The sequence below is a fragment of the Aotus nancymaae genome, unplaced genomic scaffold (assembly GCF_030222135.1).
Source record: "Aotus nancymaae isolate 86718 unplaced genomic scaffold, 86718_ANA_hifiasm-v0.15.2.pri h1tg000020l, whole genome shotgun sequence".
NCBI lineage: Eukaryota > Metazoa > Chordata > Mammalia > Primates > Aotidae > Aotus > Aotus nancymaae.
Genome location: NW_026988432.1, coordinates 70626810 through 70653531, shown reverse-complemented (window position 1 = coordinate 70653531; position 26722 = coordinate 70626810). Strand labels below are relative to the sequence as shown.

At 42.6% G+C, this 26722-nt stretch overlaps 1 protein-coding gene across 2 annotated transcripts in view; it reads left to right on the top strand.

Annotated features, from left to right (window-relative positions):
- Positions 1–26425, top strand: part of MC2R (melanocortin 2 receptor) — a 38831-nt gene extending 12406 nt beyond the window's left edge. The window contains exons 1-2 of one of the 2 annotated variants that reach the window (XM_012472536.2): positions 10269–10351; positions 21910–26425. In XM_012472536.2, coding sequence (XP_012327959.1) covers positions 22036–22929 — 894 coding nt within the window. In that variant the 5' untranslated portion in view covers positions 10269–10351; positions 21910–22035 and the 3' untranslated portion in view covers positions 22930–26425. Of the gene's footprint in view, positions 1–10268; positions 10352–21909 lie in introns of those variants that run through there. The other variant, XM_012472535.3, reaches the window with a different exon arrangement.
- The last annotated feature ends 297 nt before the right edge of the window (positions 26426–26722 follow it).

Here is a 26722-nt window from a genome sequence, read left to right as displayed (position 1 = left end):
TTCTGTGAGTTGTCCCTTCACTTTGTTGATTGTTTTCCTTGCTGTGCAGAAGCTTTCTATCTTGGTATAGTTTCACCTGCCTGTATTTGCTTTTGTTGCCCATGCTTTTGAGCTCTTACTCCAAAATCTTTGCAGAAACCAGTGTCTTGAAGCATTTCCCCAGTGTTTTCTTTAAGTAGTTTCCTAGTTTCAGGTCTTAGATTTAAGTCTTTAAGCTATCTTGATTTGATTTTTGTGTATGGTGAGAGATAGAGGCCCACTTTCATATGGATATCCAGTTTTCCCAGCACCATTTACTGAAAAGACTGTCCTTTCCCCATTGTATGTTCTTGGCACGTTTGTCAAAGGTGAGTTGACTATAAATGTAAATGCATGGATTTGTATCTGGGTTATTTATTCTCTTCCACTGATCTGTGTAACTGTTTTTATGCTGGTGCCATGCTGATTTTGTTACTACAGGTGTATAGTACATTTTGAAGTCAAGTAGTGTTTACTCAGGATGGCTTTGGCTATTCAGGGTCTTTTGCGATTCCATATACATTTTAGGTATTTCTCGATTTTACGAAGAATGCCATGGTATTCTGATTGGAACTGCATTGAATCTGTAAATTGCTTTGGGTAGTATGGACATTTTAACAATATTAATTATTCCAACCCACAAGCATAGAGCATTGTTCCACTTTATGGTTTCCTCTTCAACTTCTTTCATCATTGTTTTACAGTGTTCATAGAGATCTTTCACTTCTTTGGTTAATTTCTAAGTATTTAATTTTATTTGAGGTTACTGTAAATGGGGTTACTTTTTTATTTCTTTTTTAGATTGTTCACTGTTGGTGTATATAAGTGTTACTAATTTTTGTATGTTGATTTTGTATTCTGCAACTTTACTGAATTTATCAGGTCTTACAGTTTTTTGGTGGAGTCTTTAAGTTTTCTAAGTATAGCATCATGTCATCTGCAAACAAGGCTAATTTGACTTCTTTTTTTTTATTTCTTCTTAAAAAAAAAAAGGGATGCATATACAGAATGTGTCGGTTTGTTACATAGGTATGCCTGTGCTGTGGTGGTTTGCTGCACCTATTGACCCATCTTCAAAGTTACTTCCCCTCACCCCCCACTTCCCAACAGGTCCTGGGGTGTTTTGTTCCCCTCTCTGTGCCTATGTGTTCTCAATGTTCAACTCCCATTTGTGAGTGAGAACATGCAGTGTTTGGTTTTCTGTTGCTGTGATACTTTGCTGAGGATGATGGCTTCCAGTTTCATCCACATCCCTGCAAAGGACATAAACTCATTCCTTTGTATGGCTACATAGTATTCCATCATGTATATGTTTTACATTTTCTTTATCCAGTCTATCATTGATGGGCATTTGGGTTGGTTTCATGTCTTTGCTGTTGTAAATAGTGCTGGAATAAGCATGTGTGTGCATGTATCTTTATAGTAGAATTATTTATATTTCTTTGGGCATATACCCAGTAATGGAATTGCTGGGTCAAATGGTGTTTCCAGTTCTAGATCCTTCAGGAATCACCATACTGTCTTCCACAAAGGTTGAACGAATTTACACTCCCACCAACACTGTCAAAGCGTTCCTATTTCTCCACAGCCTCGCCAGCGTCTATTGTTTCCTGACTTTTTAATAATCTCCATTCTAACTGGCATGAGATGATAATCTCATTGTGGTTTTGATTGCATTTCTCTGATGATCAGTGATGTTGAGTTTTTCTTCGTATGTTTCTTGGCCATGTAAATGTCTTCTTTTGAGAAGTGTCTATTCATACCCTTTGCCCATGGTTTGATGGGGTTGTTTCTTTCTTGTAAATTTGTCTAAGTTCCTTATAAATTCTGGATATTAGATCTTTGTCAGATAGATAGATTGCAAAAATTTTCTCCCACTCTGTAGATTGCTGCCTGTTCACTCTGATGATAGTATCTTTTGCTGTGCAGAAGCTCTTTAGTGTAATTAGATCCCATTTTTCAGTTTTGACTTTTGTTGCAATTGCTTTTGGTGTTTTAGTCATGAAGTCTTTGCCCGTGCCCATGTCCTGAATGGTATTGCCTAGGTTTTCTTCTAGGGTTTTTATGGTTTGGGGTTTTACATTTAAGTCTTTAGTCCATCTTGAGTTAATTTTTATATAAGGCATAAGGGGTCCAGTTTCAGTTTTCTGCATATGGCTAGCCAGTTTTCCCATCACCATTTATTGGATAGGAGATCCTTTCTTCATCGCTTGTTTTTGTCAGGTTTGTCAAAGATCAGATAGTTGTGGATGTGTGGTGTTATTTCTGAGGTCTCTGTTCTGCTCCATTGGTCTATATATCTGTTTTGGTACCAGCACCATGCTGTTTTGGTTACTGTAGCCTTTTAGTATAGTTTGAAGTCAGGTAGCATGATGCCTCCAGCTTTGTTCCTTTTTTTCTCTTGTCTAATTGCTCTGGCCAGGACTTCCAGGATTATGTTGAACAAAAGTGGTAAAAGTGGGCATCCTTGTCTTGGTCCAGATCTTAGAGGAAAGACTTTCAATTTTTCCCCATTCACAATGATGCTAGCTGTGAGTATACCACACATGGCCTTTATTATGATTTTTTAAACATTTTAATTGGATTTATTTCATTGGAAAAAGAAACAGGATGACTCAAAATACAAGCAGGCATCTGTTGAAATGAATTTTTAAAAATCTGCAATTATTAAAAACCTAAACACTCTTTTAAGAATTTTATCATACAGAGATCTAAGCAACAGCACAGCTTTAAAATACTTCTAATAGATATATTAAGCTGCATTTTCATCCTCCTCTTTTTTGTTGTTTTTTTTAAATTTTTCCTCTAAGACTTCATTTTTTATTTCAAAATGTACAATTAAGTTGTTAATGACTATAGTCACCCTGTTGTACTATCAAATAGTAGGTATTATTAATTATTTCTAACTATTTTGGTACCCATCAACCATCCCCACCTTCCCACAGAACACCCCCTACATACTACCTTTCCAGCCTCTGGCAACCGTCCTTGTACTCTCTATACCCATTAGTTCAATTGTTTTGATTTTTAGATCCCATAAATAAGTGAGAATGTGTGATGCTTGTCTTTCTGTTCCTGGCTTATTTCACTTAACATGACGATCTCCACTTCGATCCATGTTGTTGCAAATCACAGGATCTTACTGTTTTTTGTGGCTGACTAGTACTCCATTGTGTTCATATGTTCCGTATTTTCTTTATCCATTCATCTGTTGATGAACACAGGTTGCTTCCAAATCTTAGCTATTGTAAACGGTGCTGCAACAAACATAGCAATGCAGATATCTCTTTAATATACTGATTTGCCTCCTTTTGGGTATACACCCAAAAGTAGGATTTCTGGATCATATGGTAACTCTATTTTTAATTTTTCAATGAACCTCCAAACTGTTCTCCATAATGATTGTACTGATTTTCATTCCCACCAACAGTATGTAAGGGTTCCCTTTTCTCCACATCTATGCCAGCATGTTATTGCCTGTCCTTTGAATATAAGCCATTTTTAACTGGGGTAAGGTGATATTTCATCGTAGTTTTGCTTTGCATTACTCTGATGATCAATGATGTTGAGCACATTCTCCTATGCCTGTTTGCCATTTGTATGTCTTCTTTTGAGAATACCTATTCGAATCTTCTGCCCAGTTTTAAAATCAGATTATTAGACTTTATCCTATAGAGTTATTTGAGCTTCTCATATATTCTATTATTAATCCCTTGTCAGATAGGTAGTTTGCAAATATTTTCTCTCACTCTGTGGGTTGTCTCTTTATCTCGGTAGTTGTTTCCTTTGCTGTGCAGAAGCTTTTTAACTTGATGTGATCCCATTTGTCCATTATTGCTTTGGATACCTGTGTTTATGGGGCACCACTCTAGAAATTTTTGCCCAAACCAATGTCCTGGAGATTTTTCCCAATGTTTTATGGTATTAGTTTCATAGTTTGAGGTATTAGATTTAAGTCTCTAATCCGTGTGTGGTGGGGGGGGCAAGAGATAGGGGTCTAGTTTCATTCTTCTTCATATGAATATCCAGTTTTGTGAGCACCACGTATTGAAGAGATTGTCTTTTCCCCCCAATGCATGTTCTTGACATTTTTGTCAAAAATGAGTTCACCCTAGTTGTCTGGATTTATTTCTGGATTCTGGAGTCTGTTCCATTGGTCTATGTGTCTGTTTTTATGCCAGTTCCATGCTGCTTTGCTTATCATAGCTCACTAGTATAATGTGAAGTCAGGTAGTGTGACTCCTCCAGTTTTGTTATTTTGCTTAGGATAGCTTTGACTGTTCTGGGGCTTCTGAAATTCCATATAAACTTTAGGATTTTCTTTTCCATTTGTGTGAAGATCGTCATTAATATTTTGGTAGGGATTGCATGGCTATGGGTAGGTCATGTATAGCTTTTATTGTATTGAGGTATGCTCCTTCTCAACCCAGTTTTTTATCCTTTAATTATGAAGAAATGTTGGATTGTATCACTTTTTCAGTATCAATTGAAATTATCATATGGTTTTTATCCTTCATTTATTGATATGATGCATCACGTTGATTGGCTTGCATATGTTGAACTATCCTTGCATCCTAGGGAAAAAAAATCCCACTTGGTCATGATGAATGATCTTTCTAATATATTGTTGAACTTGCTTTGCCAGTATTTGGCAGTGTGGGGAAGGCGGATTTCTCCATCAACGTTCAACAGAGATATTGGCCTGTAGTTTTCTTTTTTTGATGTGTCTTCATCTGTTTTTGGTGACAGGGTCATACTGGCATTGTAGAACAAGTTTGGAAGCATTCCTTCATCCTCTATTTTTCAAAATAGTTTGAGTAGGATTCTTTAAATATGTGGTAGAATTCAGCAGTGAAGCCACTGTGTCCCAGGCTTTTCTTTACAGGGAGACTTTTTATTACAGCTTCAATCTTGCTGCTTGTTATTGGTCTGTTCAGGTTTTGGATTTCTTCCTGGTTCGATCTTGTTAGGTTGTATGTGTCTAGGAATTTGTCAATTTCTTCTATATGTTCTAATTTTTGGCATATAGTTGCTCACAGCAGCCACTAATGATTTTTTGTGCAGTATCAGTTGTAATGTCTCCTTTCTCATTTCTTATTTTATTTATTTATATCTTCTCTCTTTTTTTCTTAGTCTGGCTAAAGATGTATTGATTTAACTTTTCAAAAAAATCTTTTTCTTAAACTTTAATATTGTTTTATTCATTTCAATTTGATTTATTTCTGCTAATCTTTATTATTTTTTTTCCCTTACTACTTTTTGGTTTGGATTGCTCTTTTGCTTTTCTAGTTTTTTGAAATGCATCATTAAATTGCTTACTTGGAACTTTCTTTCTTTTTTGATATAGGCACTTATAGCTATAAATTTCCCTCTTAGTACTGCTTTTGCTGTATCCCATAGGTTGGCATATGTTGTGTTTGCATTATTATTTATTTCAATAAATTTTTCAATTTTCTTCTTAATTTCTACATTCACTGGTCATTCAGGAGCATATTGTTTAATTTCCATGTATCTGTATAGTTTCCATAATTCCTCTTGTTAGTAATTTCTAGTTTTATTCCATTGTGGTAAGAAAAGATACTTGACATTATTTCAATTTTTTTGAATATTTTAAGACTTGTTTTGACTTAACCTATGGTTTATCCTTGAGAATGATCCATGTGCTAAGAAAAAGAATGTGTATTCTGTAGCTATTGGATGAAATGTTCTATAAATATCTATTAGGTTCATTTGCTTTAAGTGCAGATTAAGTCTGATGTTTCTTCATTGATTTTCTGTCTTGAAGATCTGTCCAATGCTGAAAGTGGGATGTTGAAGTCTCCAGCTATTATTGTTTTGGGGTCTATCTCTCTCTTTAGCTCTAATGAATTTGCTCCAGTATTAGGTGAATATATATTTAAAATTGCTATATCCTCTTGCTTAATTGACCCCTTTGTCATTATATAGTGACCTTCTTTGTATCTTACAGGTTTGTTTTGAAATCTATTTTGTCTGATGTAAGTATAGCTACTCCTGCTCTTTTTTGGGTTCCATTAACATAGAATATTTTTTCCCATCCTTTTATTTTCAGTCTGTGTGTGTCTTTATAAGTGAAGTGTGTTTTTGTAGGCAGCAGATCAATGGGTCTTGTTTCTCATCTATTCAGCCACTCTGTGTCTTCTGATTGGAGAGTTTAGTTCATTTACATTCAATATTGTTATTGATAAGTAAGGAGGTACTCCTGCCATTTTGTTATTTATTTTCTGGTTGTTTTATGGTTGTGTCTTCCTTCTTTTTTTCCCTCCTGTCTTCTTTTAATAAAGGTGATGTTTTTCTGCTGATACAATTTAGTTTCCTGCTTTTGGTTTTTTGTATATCCATTGTATGTTTTTCAGTTTGCAGTTACCATGAGGCTTGCAGATACTATCTTATAAGCCATTATTTTAACCTAATAACAACTTAACATTGTTTGCATAAACAAACAAGCAAAACAAAAACTCTATTCCTTAACTTCATCCCCCATTTTTAACTTTCTGTTGTTTCTATTCATATTTTTGTACTGTCTATATCTTAAAAATTTGTTGTAGTTATTACATTTTATTGGTTCATTATTTAGTTTCTGTACTGTTGTATAAACTGTGTTTATACGACACAGTTACAGTGTTATAATATTCTGTGCTTTTCTGTGTACTCACTGTTACCAGTGAGTTTTGTACCTTCATGTGATTGCTTATGGCTCATTGACATCCTTTTCTTTCTGATTGAGGTACTCCTTTTAGCATTTCTTGTAGGACAGGTCAAGTGTTGATGAACTATTTCAGCTTTTGTTTGTCTAGGAAGATTGTTATTTTTCCTTTATGTTTGAAGGATATATTCACTTGATATACTATTCTAAGATAAATGTTTTTTCCTTCTGCACTTTAAGTATGCCATGCCACACTCTCCTGGCCTGTAAGATTTCCACTGAAAAGTTTGCTGCCAGGTGTATTGAAGCTCCATTGTTGTTTCTTTCTCTTGCTGCTTTTATGATCCTCTCTTTATCCTTAATATTTGGGAGTATGATTATTAAATGCCTTGAGGTAGTCTTCTTCAGGTTAAATATGCTTGATGTTCTGTAACCTTTTACTTTCACATTGATATCTTTCTCTAGGTTTGGGAAATTCTCTTTTATTATCCCTTTGAATAAATTTTCTACCCCGTCTCTTTCTCTACCTCCTCTTTAAGGCCAATAACTCTTATATTTGCCCTTTTGAGGCTATTTTATAGATCCTATAGGCATGCTTCATTGTGTTAATTCTTTTTTCTTTTGTCTCTTCTGACTGTGTATTTTCAAATAGCCTGTATTCACACCACTAATTCTTTCTTCTACTTGATCAGTTCTCCTATTGAAAGACTCTGATGCATTCATCAGTATGCCAGTTGCATTTTTCAGCTCTAGAATTTCTGTGTGATTCTTTTTATTTCAACCTCTTTATTAAATTTATTTGATAGGATTTTGAATTCCTTCTCTGTTGTCTTGAATTTCTTTGAGTTTCCTCAACACAACTATTTTGATTCTCTGTCCAAAAGGTCACATATCTCTGTTTCTCCAAATTGGTCCCTGGTGACTTATTTAATTATTTGGCAAGCTCATATTCCTGGATGATGTCGATGCTAGTAGATGTTCATCAGTGTCTAGATACTGAAGAGTTAGGTGTTTATTGTAGTCTTCACTGGGTAGGCTTGTTTGTACCAGTCCTTGGGAAGGCTCTCCAGATATTTGGAAGGACTTGGGAGTTGTGATCTGTGTATCTGCTTTAGGGGGCACTCCAAGCCCAGTGATACTGTGGTTCTTGCAGACTCATAGAGGTATCACCTTGATGGTCTTGGACAAGATCCAGGAGAATTATCTGGATTACCAAGCAGAGACTCTTGTTCTCTTCCCTTACTTTCTCCCAAACATACAGAGTCTCTCTCTCTCTCTCTCTCTCTCTCTCTCTCTCTCTCTCTCTCTCTCTCTCTCTTCTGAGCCACCCATCTAGGGGTGGAGCGACACAAGCACCTCTGTGGCCACCACCACTATGACTGTTCCAGGTCAGACCTAAAGCCCACACAGTGCTCAGTCTCACCCCAGGCCTGCTGTAACCACTCCCTGGCTACTGCCAGCATTCACTCAAGGCCCTGGGGCTCTACAGTCAGCAGAGAGAAAAGCCAGCCAGGCCTGTGTCCTTCCTTTCAGGGCAGGAAGGTCCCCCCAGGTCCTGGGTATGTCCAGAGGTGCTATCCAGGAGTCAGGGACTAGAGTGAAAAACCTTGGAAGTTTATCTAGTGTTCTGTTGCACTGTGACTGAGCTGACACTCAAACTACAAGACACAGTCCTTCCCACTCACCCCTCTCCTTCCCAAAGGCAGAGAAGCCGTACCCTGTAGCCACCACCACCACAGGCCACGGGGAGCACTGCCAGACTACCGCCGATGTTTCCTTGTTTGCAAGGGCTCTTCCGTCAGCTTGTAGTGGATGCTGCCTGGTCTGGGAATCATGTTTCAGGGCAGCGAGATCACTGATGGCCCAGGACTGGTCCAGAAATGCTGACCATGGGTCAACTCCTGGAATCAGGGACCCTAAGGGCCTGCTTGGTGATCTCTCTCACTGTGGCTGTGCTGGTACCTAAGGTGCAAGACAAAGTCTCCTTTACTTTTCCCTCTGCTTTTCTCAAGCAGAAGGAATCTTACCCCATAGCCACCACAGCTGGAAATGTGCTGAGTCTCACCTGAAACCAGCAAGTCTCAGAGGCTCATCCAAGGCCCTCAATGTAGTACCTGGGTATTGCTGCTGGTTACTCAGGGCCTAAAGGCTCTTCAGCTAGCAGGTGATGAATGCTGCCAGAACTGGTTCCTTCCCTTCAAGGCAGCAGGTTCCCTTCTGGCCCAGGGTGTGTCTAGAAATGTCCAGAAGTCAGGGCCTGGAATGGAAGCCTCACAGATCTGAGCAGTGCCCTATCCTGCTGTGGCTGAGCTGGTATCCAATATGCAAAGCAAAGTTCTCCGCATGCTTCCCTCTCCTCTCCTCAAGCAGAAGGAAGGGGTCTCTTTTGGAGCCATGAGCTGTGCAGCCTGGGGTTAGGGGAGAGGTGATGCCAGCACTCCCTTAGCCACCACAGCTGGTATCTCAGTAGGCTGTGTGCCCCCACCCCAAGTCCACTGTCTATGGGCCTAGTTCAGCATTAGGACTTGCCTAAGAGTTGCAGTCCTTGTGGCCTAGACAGCCTTTTCAAGTTTACTTAGAGATTCGGAGCACTGTAGCTTTCTGCAGCGAGGTTTGCAGGAACTCAAGTTCCAACCTCTGGGGTTAGCAATTCCCCTGGCTTCGGCCGGTCTAAAGGCTTCCTCCGTGAGCGGGTGTCAGCTGAGTGTAGTCTAGTTATCCTTTCTGTTCTAACAAGACACCACTGAGTTCAGTGCTCACAATTGCTGTGCTCGCCCTCCCCCACACGCAGAGACGCTGTCCGCACCAAGCTACCACTGAGGGGCGGGGGAGGGGAGCAATTCAAGACTGTTTTTTCTACCCGTTTTTCCTACCTCTTCAGTGCTTCTCTCAGCAACATGAAGTTAAAACCAGGTACCATGAGGGATCGCCTGAATTTTGGCTTTTATGAAGGTGTTTTTTTCTATGTTGTTGGTGTCCTTGCAGGGGGGACAATCAGTGGAGCCTTCTATTCTGCCATTCTGTTCTACCTCTGCCTTTATTATTTCAGGGTATGTTGAACTACAGTTTTAATTGCCATGTAGCGTTCCATCATATGGACTTGCCAGAGCGTATTTAACCGATCCTTAATCACCAGTTATTTATGTTGTTTTGAGTTTTTCACTACTATAACAAGTCAGTGAATGTCATTGTATATGCATCTTTTTAAACATCACTGATTATTTAAGGCCACTGAGTCACAAATCGGTCAGGTTTTTAGGTCCTAAAGGCAGAGAGTGTGTTCTTTGCTCCAGATCTTTAGTGATAACACATTTCATAACTACAAGGTGTAAGGCAATATTAGATACCTATATTTAATAAAAATTGGTACCTGGATTTTGAGTAATGTATATTTATTTAAATTTAAATGAATCACAGAAACTTATATTTATAACTGTTTTTTATCTTCTTTTCTTTAATTTTCATTTCTCTGAACTGTCATTGTTAATGTTAGTTTCCAAGTTAAAAAAAAAGAACTATTTGCTTAATCATTGTATTTCTATTTTCTTCCTCCATCTTTTACCCAAAGCAGACAAGAGTTACATCTCACACTTTTCAGCCAATTCTCATATTTTTTTCCTGGTTGAGAAAGCTTTGTGCCAGGGTCAAGGAGGAGATGACTGCTTCCAGGTAACACATCACCTTTCTTAACTCCCTATGCCACTTTTTTGATTTGCACAAATTTTAATCCCTTTACATTGAGAATCTTGGCCTTATTTTTTTAATCATGATATATACTGTCTAACTCTTATTTATTAAAACAACATAGTGCTTTTTATCCTGTGTGCCTCATAGATTTCACATTTTGACATAGACCTTATCTAACTAATATGAGTTGCTCCACAAAGTTGTGGTAAAATAGTCATATCTCTTAATATTTAAATTAAATGTTCAAATACCAATCTAGTACGTGAGGAAAAAAAGTCAGTATCTTCCTCTAGGCTGCCTCTGTACCCCTGAATCTTCTAAAACCTAGAGACTTACGGAGTCCAGATCTAAGCGAGACCAGTCTGGTATTTGATCCACTACTGTCCTGACTTCCCGCTGTCTCATGGTGTTGCTGTTGGAGGCGGCTCCTCCACCTTCTCACAGAATTTGCTAGCTCCTAGTCCCCTGCACTTTCAGTACCACACACGGCCTTCCTAGGGTGCTATCCATGCCTGGGACTCCGGGCCAAAACCAGGTCTGACGTCACCTCCCCACTCTTCCTGGAGGTAAACTGTATCCACTCCCCTTCCTGAGAATAAACATTCGCAAAGGTTAAGCTTTATTTTCTTTTTCAACATTCAAAAAATAAGAGGTCTGATTTCAGCTCATTTCTACAGGCAGGGGGTCCTCTTCTGCCCCTTCCTGACAAATAAATACCTCTCCCGACTCTTGCACAAAGGTCCCAGCATTTCCTGCCTTTACCACCAAGAGACCTCTGAACTTGCAAGTACTCCTCTTGTAAATAAAGCTGTTTTGGGGTTCTACAGAACCTGACACTTCCCCCTGTCTAGGAGGAGAGTGAAGTCTATCCATTTTTCTGCTACTACTTCGAAAGAAGAGGGAGTAGTAGCAGAAAACTAGCAACATTTTGATCTCTAGGAAGGCAACATTTTTTTTTGCTACTACTTTGAAAGAAAAGGAAGGCAACATTTTGATCTCATTTTCCCATAAAATTTTAACTCAAATATTATCAACTAAAACATAAGCTCTGACAAATGATAAAATGAAATCCCTAACTCTGTTTCTTGTACACTTTAGATCTCTCCAAAAAATATTCATTTAGAAACACAGGCTGTGAATTATTCACATTACCGTGGGTTGTTCAAGTTGCTGCGCACACCTCAGTTACCCAGGAAGATGTAAAGAAGAGGGTGTCAAATTTGCCAGCCTTGCAGGGCACTGCCCAGCTGCTCAGGAGACAAGACATCTACATTTAAATAGACTTTTCCCAAGAGCAGAGAGTGTCACCTGCCACATGCAAGCTGAGAACAAGACACGCTGTGGTGTGATGGCACAGACAGGTCACATGGGTTGAGATGGAGACAGAGACCTTCAAGACGTTTGATCTTGTTTGGGCTTAAACAAATATAAGATTTAGACAAGGAAAGATTTGTAAATTTTGGAGGGAGAGCAGTACTAAAAATGTGTCAGGCAAAAATGAGCAAGATATCTTAGAGACAGTAAGAGGCCTGGGCCAGCTGGAACACATGTTCTACCTAGGAGAGTGCTAGGAAATATGGTGAGAAAACAGCGTGGAAACAAACTGTACAGAGCTCTAAGTGCCAAGTTTTGTTTTGTTTTGTTGTAATAGAATTTTATACTTTAGGCAATGAGAACTAGTTGAAGAATAATCTGTATTGAGTCCACACTGCATTCCAGAATCTGGGCTGGTGATTTACATACATTATCACATAGAATCCAGACCACAGCCTGCAAACTCTATGCACTAAGTGTTATCATCTTCATGATGCTGTTTCTGGATTTCAATGATTATTTATTTTAGACCAAAGCAAAAATTAACTTCCACAAAAAGCTCTCATAAATTTGGGATAAATTAGATTTGAGACTCTCTAGTAATACCCAAAAGGTAACCTGTCTCACAGCTATATTGTAGGAAAAAATAGAAAAGAAAATTAAAGAACAAAAGGTCACTTGTCACTAATCAATTTTAGTTTGATATTATCTTCTCTCTCTCTCTGTCTCTGTCTCTCTCTTTCTCTCTGTCTCTCTCTCTCTCTCTCACACACACACACACACACACACACATGCCTCTGTTTCTCAGATTTCTCTTCCAAGACTATTGAAAAATTTCCAAGAATGTTGGAATCCTTTTTTGCTTTTTCTTGAGATGGAGTCTCACTCTGTCACCCAAGCTGGAGTGCAGTGGCACGATCTTGGCTCACTGCAACCTCCGCCTCCTGGGTTCAGGCAATTCTCCTGCCTCAGCCTCCTGAGTAGCTGGGATTACAGGCACGTGCCACTGTGCCCAGCTAATTTTTGTATTTTTTTAGTAGAGACGGGGTTTCACCATGTTGACCAGGATGGTCTCGATCTCTTGACCTCATGATCCACCTGCCTCGGCCTCCCAAAGTGCTGGGATTACAGGCGTGAGCCACCACGCCCGGCCTTGTTGGAATCTTTTTAAAGAGAAACATGAATGAGCAGCGATGAGACACAGAGATTTACTATCACTCAAATATAAACTCCCAGAAGCCAGTGCCTCCTTATGAAGAGATGTTGGGATCAAATGTAATATGTTCAGGCCATCCTTCTGGTGAACACCCTCAAATCTATTCTTAAAACAAATTCAGCTCCTTTCCTGGAACAGTATCACTTCTGTGTAATACAGTTAAACATGATCACAGACCTGAATATCTGCAGACTCAGCCTCTCCACATTAGTGATCTTCACCCTCCGCATTGTACTATATTATTTGAGAAAAACCCATAAGCTGTGTATAACATTTAAAATCTTCTCTTTTGTTATTGATTTTAATCGAGCTCCCCTCTCACCAACAAGCAACACAAACCCCAAAGTGACTGACAGTAATCGGGAAGGCACAGGAGGCAGCTGGGCCGGCTGAGATCTCCATTACCTGGAGAGGGAAGTGAAAGCTCAGTGATTAATTAACTTTTTTTATGTGGAGGGAAAGACAAGCAAAAAATAAATCCATTAGTGAAAGAATCCTTAGCAGCACACCTGATGAGCTTGGGCACCTTCAAGGCCCTTGTACTTCACAGCTCATATAAATATTCATAAGCACAGAAAGCAAACACATCAACCAGCTTCAAAGCAGGAGCTCTGCACTTCAAATGAGTCTAAGAAAACAAAAGGCACAGGAGTAGAAAATTACTCTCTGATTTTTACTATCAGTACTCATATTCTTCCAATTAGCCATCTCACCACCCCAGGCCACAGTGGATAACAAGACAAACGCTTGATCAGGACCACCCGTGAATTATATAAACATAAACTCCAGGATGCTGTTCAGAATTCAAACAAATAAGAAATCAGGTGGAAGCTGTCACAAAACATGTCATAACAATCAATAGTATTCATGTCTAAAAAGAGGACATTCAGTGGGGGCTCCTGGAGGGGAATATAGTTCTCTCTACGTGAACTGAAGATTGAGATCTGTTATGAAAAGGCCTCAAAACAAGCACATAAATCTTTGCAAATCGTTCATTTGGGGCCAGGCAGGTGACTCACACCTGCAATCCCAGCATGTTGGGAGGCTGAGGCCAGACAATAGCTTGAGCCCAGGAGGTTGAGGCTGCAGTGAGCCATGACCACACCACTGTACTCCAGCCAGGACGACAGGGATGTGTGTGTGAGTGTGTGTGTGGGTGTGATAGATTGTGTCTATCTCCATCTCCATTTCTTTCTATATCTCTGTTTCAAAATAAAGTTGATAGCTCTCTTTTCTTCCTTGTTGTCATGGTTAATTTTATGTCAACTTGACTGAGCCATGGGGTGTCCAGACATTTGGACAAACATTATTTTGACCCTGTCATAAAAAAAATGTTCATTTGTTGTCACTTTTGTCACTTTTACTACAAGTCCTTCAAAGTGTTCTACCCTGTTCAAGCCAAGTATCTAGCAGTGAAGGAGTGCCCGGGCAGAGGAGGATGGCATATGAGCCAAGGTGAGCTGGGCTCATGGGCCACCTGTTAGACTTCTCGCCCAGTTCAATGAGGAAACAGAGACCGGAGTGAGGAAATTAAAAGCCAATTTATTCGGCTCCCGGGCGAGGTTCTATGGTCCGGGAAGGGGCCAGAGAAGTCGCACTTCTCTTCTTGGGGCGTGGGGTTTTATAGGGAGTAGAAGTGGCTGATTGACTACGGGGGAAACAAAGACAAGGTAGTTCTATTGGGTATTAAAAGACTGGGGATGGGCGAGGTGAACAAAGCGGGGGCATTTCCATTGGGTATGAAGGGAGTGAGCACGGACGAGGGGCTGGCCGAGGATGTACGGGGGAGCTACCATAGGGCAGGCTCTTGGCAGGCCTTTTCAAAATTTATGGCAGGTGCAGGGCTGAGATTGGAATGCGGAAATGGGAAAGGGGGGGTCCGCGTGGAGAGGGCAAATGCTGAGCAATGCGCTCAGAATGATGACGTAGTTTTTAGGCGCGGGGAGGGGGGGAGGTGTCCACTCGGCTCCCAAGGAGGCACCGGCCTTACACCACCATGTTCCAACCACCACCAGACCGTGCCCAGAGGCCTGTGCTGAGCAGGGATGGGTGCCAGTGGGGGAGGGGGGGGGAGACTGGTAGGCTCTCAAGGGGGCGGGGCAGCCAGTCCTGCATGCTTGTGGAGGACCCCCATTTTCCAACCCGCCCCTCCCCACACTTCGCTCTCTGTTTTCTAAGTTTGAGTCAAAGCTAGTAATCTCTAGTGAAAGTCACAATAACTCTTTCCCTTTTAGAGGGTGGCTTTCAACATTCAGACCACCTTCATCCTGACCTGCAACCAGAGGAATATTCAACATCCTTAAAAGCTGCCACAGAGGCTCTGAACCATCAGCAAGGAGGGGTCATCCATACCCTAGCCCGTGCCCCCACCATGACCCTGCACGAGGGCAAAGTCCCCTGAATTGACCCCAGACTCTGGGCCTCTCAGGACGCAGGCCACCATTGGACCCTTTAAATTATGCAAAACCCTGCCTGGCCCTGTGTGTTGGTTTGTACTTGACTAGTGCATCCTATTTCCCATTTTTCATCTCTTCTTTATTAGATCATCTTTAGCTTATTTTGTTGCCTGTTTTTCCACTGTTTTTCTTCTCTCTTTGAATTCAGGACCAAGAAATAAAAGCACCAATCAGTAATAAGAACAGGTCATGCACAAAGAGACAATGCCGGTGCCTCCCTCAGTTGAATGTTGAGGTGGAATGGGTCTGATTGTTCATGGGCACTGAAACAGAAGTAGGAACCCAAGAACCAAAGGGCCAAAATGCTGTGACAGTGCACGAATGGCAGTGAGTGCTTGTCCCAACTGGGATGTCAAAGCCACCAAAAGGGGGGGTCACAGACCACAGCAAGAATATAGATCAAAGCAAGATGCTAAAACACCCACCAGATGTGTCATTGGCAATAATTCAAAAGCTTGACAGCACTCTGTATTGAAGAGGCTGGGGAATGGGTAGGCACTCATGCATTGCTGGTGAGGATGTCAACCGGGATAGCCCCTATGGAAGGCAGCCTGAGAACACCTATCTCAACCACCCACACATACACACTTGCACTGAACAATTCCATTTCTGTAAAATTATCTTCCTCATGCAGGTTCACGTAAAACGATATAGTTAGATGATTATGCATTATAGCGTTATTTACACAGCAAAATATTGGAAACCAAATAATTATCAATACAGAATAGATTAAATAACTTGGGATACATCCATACAATGGAATATCATGCGTGGAAGAAGGAAGGAAAGGAGAGAGAGGAGGAAGTGATCCTCCTTTGAAAAGCTTCCAAGATAAGAGCAAGGTACCAAATGATGTACAATATACTCTCCTGAATGCACAGGAAGTGAGGGCATGCTGGTCATGGACGTGAGCCACTCAGATCTCCTGCCATTGGAAAAGAGTTGACAGCTCAGTTTTCCAAATCTCTCCCCACCAATATTCATGGGCAGCTTTGACTTGCAGCCTTTCCGTGGCCAGATGAAAACATTCCCAGAGCTATGCTGCTGAGACTCGCACTACTCAATCTCTTCCTCCTTGTGTGCCCAGGGGCCATGCCTGCCTCCCAGTCTGCAGACTCCTCTGCATTCTTGACAGGCATTGCTAATCCCATCTCAGCCTCTGCTTCCCAGAAACCCTAACAACTGAGAGAAAATGTGCATATTCATGTTTGCTGGTATATGCATAAAGAAATTCCAGAAGCTTAGCAGGGGGTGGGGGGATAGGGAGGGATAATATTAGAATAAATACCTAATGTAGGTGAGGGGCAGTGGTGGGGTGAGGGGTGGGGAAGGATGCAGCAAACCACCAACCACCATGGCCTTTGTATACCTATGTAACAATCCTGCACCATCTGCACATGTACCCCAGAACTTAAAGTATAATAATAAAACACACACACATGCACACACACACACACACACAAGAAATTCCAGAAGAAAGAGACCAATGGATAGAGTGTGGGGAGGGAGCTTTGTACTGTATGTATCCACACATACAGACACACAGACATATAAGTATATTGGGCCGTAGAACCTATTCAAAGAGTGACATAAAAGTCTTAAATGCATCTAGTGAAAACAAGGAAGGAAGGCAGCACAGAAGCTGGAACACTGAGAGGAGCTCCTGATTCACTCAGAGCAGATTCCAGAACCTCGCCCGATGCCTGCAGATCAGCCCCAGTGGTGGGACAGCCCCGCCACCAGCACCCAGAGCCCAGGAGCACAGTGCTTGGCTGGCTCTCTCTAAAGCCTGGGTTACGGGACTGCCCTCTAGAAAGGCTTGAAAGCTTCTGGTAAACATCACTCAGTCCTCCTTCCCCAGCTCTTCTCCAGAAGAGCAATCCAAGAAAAGTCCAGCAGCACAGAGGGAAGTGGCACGTGCTGCTTATTTACCTTCAGGAAGATCCACAGAACCGGAAAACACAGCCCAGGGGCCCCAGGACGCCTGCAGCCCTGCTGCTCAAAGCCTTTCGGCAGCATTAACGTCCTTCCTAAGCCACAAGTGGGGACTACAGGTCTTTCTCTTCTCTGAATTTCATTAAAAATCTCAGAGAGAGTCAAAAAAAAAAACATCCTGATTTGGTCAGATACAGAGGTTTAGGATTTATAAGTTACTTTGTAATCATTTTTTACTAAAGCCATTAAAACTTCCTTATCAAATGAATATTCATGGAAGCCCTAAGAATAATCATTTTTGGAGCCAAACAGATCTTGATTTCAATCCCAACTGTGCAACGTAAAGCCTATGAGACTTTAGACCGGTCTCTTGGTCTCTCGGCCTCAACTCCTCAGGGGTGAGTCAAAGAGAATAGGACTCCCTTATATCATTGTCAAGAGGCTTAAAATGAGACCCACCATGCACAGAACAGGACGCAGGATCAGCTGGCACATAACAAGAATTTAGCACATAACAGAGCCTTCTCCTTACCCTTAGTGCCTTTAAAATATATAAAAATTATATTTCTATTTTTTTTTTTAGTCAAAGATGGTAATCGATATAAAAATCTCATTTTAGAGTTACCCATGCTCCCTGGACTTTTGCAAAGAGCATCTAACAGGGTGAGCCACATTTGGGGATGCTTTTGAGTATCTGGGGCCACATTCTTTTGCCCTGTGATGCCATTAACTCTGATGATTTGTGTGCCCTCGCAGCCAAAAAACAAAAGTTGATTTCACTTTTCCTTGCAGTCCCTTGAAAAATTATAACTGCCTCAATTGTCTGCTCTGCCTGCCACGACCTACGCCTTCAGGCAAATGAATCAACCAGGTTTCTTCTGGGTACAGATTTTAAAGGTGTGAAAAACGCCTCTTTTCTCCTTTCTCATCCACGCTTCCATCTCTACCTCTCGGGGAGAACCGCAGAGTTTAGAGCCTTCTAAGATCTTGTTTACTGCGAGCTCAAGGTGATGAAGCTTGGTCTTCAGGCCAGAAGTTAACTCTAGAGGTTCAAATAACATAAGAAAGACTGAGATTTTATGATCACTCTGCCAGGTGGGGTGGCTGATATCTGAAATCCCCAGTGCTTTGGGAAGCTAAGGTGGGAGGATGCCTTGAGCCCAGGAACTTGAGACAGGTTTCAGTAGGGTATGGACAGAGGGAAGCAGTGTGGACTTGAAGGGTGGACATTTGTTGCCCAGAAAACCACAAACCCTGGAAGGTGGAAGGGCTCTAGACCTGTGTTGTTTGCAGTAAAGAAATCAAAACATTGGCAGGGCACAGTGGCTCATGCCTGTAACCCCAGGACTTTGGGAGGCCAAGGTGGGCAGATCACAAGGTCAAGAGATTGAGATCATCCTGGCCAACATGGTGAAACTCCATCTCTACTAAAAATACAAAAATTAGCTGGGCATGGTGGTGTGTGCCTGCAGTCCCAGCTATTTGGGAGGCTGAGGCAGGAGAATTGCTTGAACCCAGAAGGCAGAGGTTACAGTGAACCAAGATTGCACCACTGTACTCCAGCCTGGTGACAGAGCGAGACTCCATCTCAAAAAAAGAAAAACAATCAAGACACAAAAAAGCAAACAGAAGGGGACAGCAGAAGGCTTTGAAGGAGTGAGAGCCAGACACACAGCAGGTGCAGACCCCTATCCAAGTCCTTTAAGCCAAAGACATTGTTGAAATATTTGGATCATTGGCGCCACCTCACAGCAGGTTCTTGTGAAGTTTATATGGAGTGAGTTTTGCATCTTCTAATTGTCATTTAGTGTGTTCTACAGGCAATCCCTAAGCAGGCACAACAGGAGCATAGCAACGCAGCATAATTTACAAATCCTACTTGGCACTGAGAAAGGCCAAGTCGAGAGGAAAATGATAGGTGTCAATTTCATTGCAGTTCGTGATGGAGTGGGGGTGCTGTGTCTGGCTCTTGCATCTGTTGTTACCCTTGCCACATGTGAAAGGAGTGTGACACGGTGGTCACAGGTGGGCTCTGCTGTATCCTCTCCAGACTGTGGCTTTGGGCAGTTCCCCAGCCTCTCTGCTGTGGTTTCCCCTAGGGGTTGAGTGAGTGAATGTGTGTGGAGTATTAGCTGGTGCCCAGGTCATGCTGAGCACTCATCAAGTCCACCAATTCGTGTCACTGTCCATTTAACCAAGAACGGGGCCACACACCACCTGCAGCCCCCACCACCAGCTTGGCAGCATCCACAAATGTGCAGTAGCAATGGCTGATTGTGGCCTGTTGAAGGGGCCCCATGGACATGCTGCATTTCTGTCCAAATTCAGGACTCCTCGTGGATTTGTAGGATTGGCAGCTGCAGGTCAGCAATGCACAGCAAAGGAAGCTGGGTTTCCAAACCACCTGTTTCTAAGAAATGTTACAACCACTTTCAACATTTCCTTTTTTTCATCAATTTTACCATCAAATGCATCTGAGATTGGAAATATGTACTAATTCTGATTACACTTAATGGACTCATAAGATATGGGGAATCTCTGTCCTGGCAGAGCCTCCATACATGGTCCATCCCAGTCACATGGACCCTATATTAACCAGGATGGGCCTGTGTTAACCAGAATGCTGCAGAGGAAAATAACCAACAGGAGATGTGTAGAGACATAAAGAGATTTATTATAGGGATTGGCACACACAGTTAACGCGGCTGGGCAGTCTCAAGCTCTGCACCCAGCAAGCTGGAGACCCAGGAAAGTAGATGGTGTGTTCCAGTCTGAAAGCCAGCAGACGTGAGACCTGAGAGGAGCTCATGCTTCCTTGCTAGTCTGAAGGCAGGAAGAGGCCAGCGTCACCATCAGGCAGTCAGGCAAGAGGAGCCCCCTAGTCCTTGAAGAGCCATTCTGTTCTCCTCAGGCCTTCTGCTGATTGAACGAGGCTCACCCACATCCTGGAGGGCCTCTGCTTTACCCAGTCACCTGTTCAAATGTGCGTCTCATCCAGAAACACCCTCAGACACACCCATAACACTGTCTCACCACATACCTGGCACCCTGAAGCTCAGTGAGGCTGATAACATTAACACTGACCACTGCAGGTCCCCTCCCAACCCCAAGGCTTCCCAGCAGGTGGGACACAGCACACAGGCTTCCCCGAGCCTGGGCAGGAGGCACAAAGGTGGCTCATCCCCGTCTGTCCGGGACTGAGGTGGTTCCTGGGATGCAGGACTTCTGGCTTTTAAACCCTGCCCATGTGTCAGGCAAACAGGGTAAATTGGCCATTCCAGGCAGAACCCTAGCAGCAGCTACTCCCTGTCAATCCCCTCCTTCCACACCCACCGAACTCACAAACCTGCCTCTGAGCAGTTGACCTCTGCCCCAGTCCTTTCCAAGGGAATTTGTTCCTTTCCAGACAATTCCCTAGAGTGAGGCCGTGATGGACTCCCCGTGGACTTCAGATCACAGGCTGTGCTCCCAGATTTGTCCTCCCTAGGAAGTGTCTTTTCCTTACCGAGTGGTGCCGGCATCCCCCACTGTCGACTGCCACAGTCAACTTCACCCCAGACACACTGAAAATAAGAACTCTCCAGAAATACCAGTCCCGGGAGTTGGACCTTTGAAACAGAGGCGGTAACGCGCATTGCATAGTCATCTTTGGGAATGATACATCCACACCTTTGCCATTATCCCACAGGCTGGGGTGGTCAGGCAGTGGCCCAGGGAGATGAGCAGTGAGAAGGAAGAGACCTAATTCTCTCCCGAGTTCACTGAGCCCAGCCACCGCCCCCAGTCGGAGAAGGCAGCTGTGGGCTCTCCTGTTCGCACGTGGACCTTTCCTCGCTTTACCTCTTTTCTCATCAAGGGCACCACTGCTGTCCATCCTGTCATCCCACACTCACATGTGTTCATGAGAAGGATGGGAGGGAAAGTAGGGCAGCAAAGAATAACCTTTGCTCTCATTTCTCGGTTCAAAATTCCACTAAAGCTGTTTCTCACAAAGTGCTTAAGATGAGACCCAGTAAATTATTTTACTTAAATTATAATACTTTATAAATATTTTTATAAATGTAAGGGTACAAGTGCCATTTTGTTGCCACCACCACTGCGTGGTGGTGAAGCCTGGGCTTCTAGTGTATCCATCACCCAAATAACATTCATGTTACCCATGAGGAAATTTCTTATCAGCCACCCCCTCCCACCCTTCTAAGTCTCCAATGTCCACTCCACACTCTACGTCCACATGTGCATTATTTAGCTCCCACATATAAGTGAGCACATGTAGTATCTGACTTTCTGTTTCTGAGTTATTTTACTTAGATAATGGTCTCCACTTCCATCCATGTTGCTACAAAAGACATGACCTTATTCTTTCTTAGAGCTGAAGAGTACTTCATCGTGTATATGTACCATGTTTTCCTTATCTCTTCACCCATTGATGAATGCTGGTTGATTCCATATCTTTGTCATTGTCACCAGTGCTACAACAAACATACGTATGCAGGCTCTTTCTAATATAATGATTTATTTGTATTTTTATGGAGCAAATAGAGTTTCCTTAAGCGAGTGTGGCTGGTTTGTATTTTCTAGTGTACTTTCAACTAATATTTCTGCATACTCTCTTTTAGGTGATTGGGAGATTTTAACTTAGATCTCCAGCAAGTGCTACAAGAAAGAAAAGATCCTGAGCAATTAACCAAGTTTCTGTGAAGTCAAGTCCAAGTAACATCCCTGCCTAACCACAAGCAGGAGAAATGAAGCACATTTTCAACCCATATGAAAACATCAACAACACAGCAAGAAATGATTCCGACTGTCCTCGTGTGGTTTTGCCGGAAGAAATATTTTTCACAATTTCCATTGTTGGAGTTCTAGAGAATCTGATCGTCCTGCTGGCTGTGTTCAAGAATAAGAATCTCCAGGCACCCATGTACTTTTTCATCTGTAGCTTGGCCATTTCTGATATGCTGGGCAGCCTATATAAGATCTTGGAAAATATCCTTATCATATTGAGAAACGTGGGCTATCTCAAGCTGCGTGGCAGTTTCGAAACCACAGCCGATGACATCATCGACTCCCTGTTCATCCTCTCCCTGCTTGGCTCCATCTTCAGCCTGTCTGTGATTGCCGCCGACCGCTACATCACCATCTTCCATGCACTGCAGTACCACAGCATCGTGACCATGCGCCGCACCGTGGTGGTCCTTGCGGTCATCTGGACGTTCTGCACGGGGAGTGGCGTCGCCATGGTGATCTTCTCCCATCACGTGCCCACGGTGATCACCTTCACGTCGCTGTTTCCTCTGATGCTGGTCTTCATCCTGTGCCTTTATGTGCACATGTTCCTGCTGGCTCGATCCCACGCCAGGAAGATCCCCACCCTTCCCAGAGCCAACATGAAAGGGGCCATCACACTGACCATCCTGCTTGGGGTCTTCATCTTCTGCTGGGCCCCCTTTGTCCTTCATGTCCTCTTAATGACATTCTGCCCAAGTAACCCCTACTGTGCCTGCTACATGTCTCTCTTCCAGGTCAATGGCATGTTGATCATGTGCAATGCTGTCATTGACCCCTTTATATACGCCTTCCGGAGCCCAGAGCTCAGGGACGCATTCAGAAAGATGATCTTCTGTAGCCGGTACCGCTAGAGTGCTGATACCTCATTTTAGAATCTATGGGAATAATGTTGCCAAGTGACAGAATAATGTAACATTCCAACAAATGCCAGTGCTCCTGACTGGCCTTCCTTCCCTAACGGATGCAAGGGTGATCCCACCAGCTCGTGTTTCAAATAGCTAGGTTCTGTGTAAACAGTCTTATTGTAGGGACAACTTTTAAACTTTACAACTGGAGAGATAAAACAATGTAGTAAAAGAAGGATAGAATACAAAGTATTAGGTTCATTCAAATGTAATTGTGGTTTTTGCCATTACTTTCAATGACCAAAAATTGTGATTACTTTTGCACCAACCTAATACAAACAGCAATAAAAACTCAAGGCCTTTTGCTAAGCCAAAGGCTTGTTTTCCTGTGGACTCTAGCAAGCTAGTCCTGGGGAGGCCTTTCCAGGCTGTAGGCCATTGCAACCGGTTTCCAGAAGTTAAAGTACTTGGGCACGCAACTCCAGGAAGAAGCTGTAGGGTACTTACTTTGTAAGCCAGTCATAAATTGGGAGGAATACATTGCTGCAGCTGGATTTGCCTGTCTCCCACAGCCATGGCAAATCTCCGCCCTCCTCCTTCTCCCTATCAGCCCGATGTATTGAAGCCACCTCAATTCCTGGAAGTAGGCTGAGTATAAACTATAAATGTCAAATAACCAGCTTTGAGTTTCCAGTAATAAATGGACCTTCTCCATTAGTCTTCTTTGCTCACTCAGTATCCCATTGGCCTTAAAGTCCTTTCCTGTTACATTTCCTCATGCTTTAAGAGCATACATTTCAAAGGAAGAAATGAAAATTTAATCCATTTAGTTCCTATGTGGAAATACATAAAGGCCAGATGAAAACTGACTATTTGAAGAAGCTGTAATCAAACTATGTGTGTTTATTCAAATATGGAAGTACAAGAAAAGAGCCCCAATAAATATTTTAAGGAACAGAGAGAGAGAGAGAGAGAGAGAGAGAGAGAGAGAGAGAGTGTGTGTGTGTGTGTGTGTGTGTGTGTGTGTGTCCCCTGTGCCTTTGGACTATGGGGAAAACCAAAACAAGACTTCAAGCAACAGTGCCACGATTAGAGACCCAAGCCAAAGACCCAAAGGAAGGAAATGCCAGCTCCTTCTGCAGATGAGTGTGAAAGCAGATCCAGTCACTGGGAAACGTCATCCTCTCATCAGCCAAGATTCTGGCTATGAAAGAGTGGCACCCCTAATAGGAGTAAAAGAAACATAATTTTCAAGTTCTTCCATTTTTAATAGCTAAAATAAACTTAAAGAAGAAGCACATTCTGATCGTAAGTCCCTGCTAAGTTGGAGGGTGACTTGAATGGGATGAGTGGCGAAAGGGCCAGAGGAGAGCAGCAGGTCTTCAGAGGCCCAGGCTCAGGATCTGCAGGACCGGTGGTGTTTTCTGGAAGAGGCAACACTTTGTCCTCGGGAGAGTTTCCCAGAGCTGCTGAGAGGAGAAGACAGTCACACACAGGACCAACCATGTGGTGATGGTTTGATATTAGATGTGGCAGTGACAGGAACTTCAGAAGCAAAGCCAGCAGCTGGAGGCAAATGAGGACAGTGACAGGCAGGCTTCCACATGGCCTGTGCCACAGATGGAGGTGAAAGCCAGAGTGCACCTTCTTGTCCTCTGTTCTGTAGAAATCCTTCCCTATTTGACCATTCTTCTGCCAAATGGACTATGTTACTCTAACACTAACCTGTATTTATTAACATATAAGATACTATTCGTAAGTTAATTTTCCATGAAATCCAAAGCACGACCCTATAACTAATTTTTAAAAGTGTTATTTCTACAATTGAAAAAAAGTAATGTATAACATATTTTATGTGACTAAAGTGAGTATTCTCAATAAGACGTAACCTTTCTTTGACATTGCACTGCTCTGTGATACCACAAAGGTAAGCAATGCCACTTAACCTCTATTATAAATAGTCCCAAATTGCTCTTCCTATAAAATTCTTTGTCAACAGCTTTGCTGTCTCCTGATCAGTCTCAAGCTGTCTGCTGTGAGTGCGACTGTTGACAAAGGAAAATCACCAAGAAACTTCACCTCTCACTGCCTTTGATGTGTTGCATTTAATCTAAGAAACAAAATTAAAATGGTTAATCTAATGATGTATGAAACAAAAATGAAGTCTGAGTGCTAATTCAGAAACTTTTCAATTCTAGACATTTTCAATTCAAGGTCTTCTGCTGTGTTCAAATCAGAACAGAAGCTTCAGGGCTCATATTTATTGAGAAAATTAAGGTTTTTCTACCTCTAACTTCATATGGAATTCCAAATGAAAGCAGCACCAAACTGCACATATTTGTGTAAGGAAGATCAACAAGGTTCAGACTTTTCCCACGAGGACTTAATTCTTTTATCAGATTATCCAGTTTTTAAACTGTGTGGATACCATGAGTGTTAAGCTTTATCAATAACCTAGCCTTGGGCCAGATAGTTGAAAATGCCCAGGATGTGTACTCAAGCTGATAGCAATTCTGAGCCCTGTCTAAAAAAGGAAGGATGCTTCCTCTTCCTCTCCTCATTTTCTCATCAGGTTATGGACAGACAAGAGATGTTCAGCAAACTCCGCAGCTGCCCCTGCAGCTGCACGTGGGTTGAGTTGAGGTGAGAAGAGCATGGGTTAGGAGCTCCTGAGAAGCACGAGCAAACCAATCAGTGAATTCTGAAACATGGTCAGAGTTGCTGATGTTTTTGTGGCTGTAGCAAGATATCTAGTAATAATAATAAAAATAATAACAGCAATAATAATGGTACCTATCTATTACTGAGCTTGCTGCATGGATGCTCAGCAGGTGCAATAAGTCAGGTATTGTTCAAAGAGTTCTGCATGCATTAATCCTCATGATTACCCTAAGGACAGATGTATTAGTTTTTAGGTGAAAAAGCTGAAATTCAGAGATAGTAATCTCTGCGGCAGGCAGACTCTAAGGTGGCCTTCATAACCCTCCCCCTGAAGTGTGGATAGGTCTGTTACTTGCTCTAACCTATGGAATGTGGCAAATGTGATGGGATGTCACTCTCATTATTACAGTCCATTATCTAAAACCCTGTCTTGGCCAGGCACGGGAGCTCATACCTGTAATCCCAGGGCTTTGGGAGGCCAAGGTGGGAGGATTGCTTGAGGCTAGGAGTTCGAGATCAGACTAGGCAACACAGGGAGACATCATCTCTACAAAAAGTAAAAAAAATAAATTAGCTGGGTATGGTAGCATGTGCCTGTAGACTACTCAAAGATCCTGTCACTAAAAGAAAAAAAAACCATCTTGCTAGCAGACTTATTAGAGAAACTCTTCTTTCTGGCTTGATGAAATAAGTGAATATGCTGGGAAATCCCACGTAGCAAGGAACTGCTGGGGCCTGTAGGAACTGCTGGGGCCTCTAGGGACTGCTGGGGCCTGTAGGGACTGCTGGGGCCTCTAGGGACTGCTGGGGCCTGGTAGGGACTGCTGGGGCCTCTAGGAACTGCTGGGGCCTCTAGGGACTGCTGGGGCCTCTAGGGACTGCTGGGGCCTGGTAGGGACTGCTGGGGCCTCTAGGAACTGCTGGGGCCTCTAGAAACTGCTGGGGCCTCTAGGGACTGCTGGGGCCTCTAGGGACTGCTGGGGCCTCTAGGGACTGCTGGAGCCTGTAGGGACTGCTGGGGCCTCTAGGAACTGCTGGGGCCTCTAGGGACTTCTGGGGCCTCTAGGAACTGCTGGGGCCTCTATGGACTGCTGGGACCTCTAGGAACTGCTGGGGCCTCTAGGAACTGCTGGGGCAT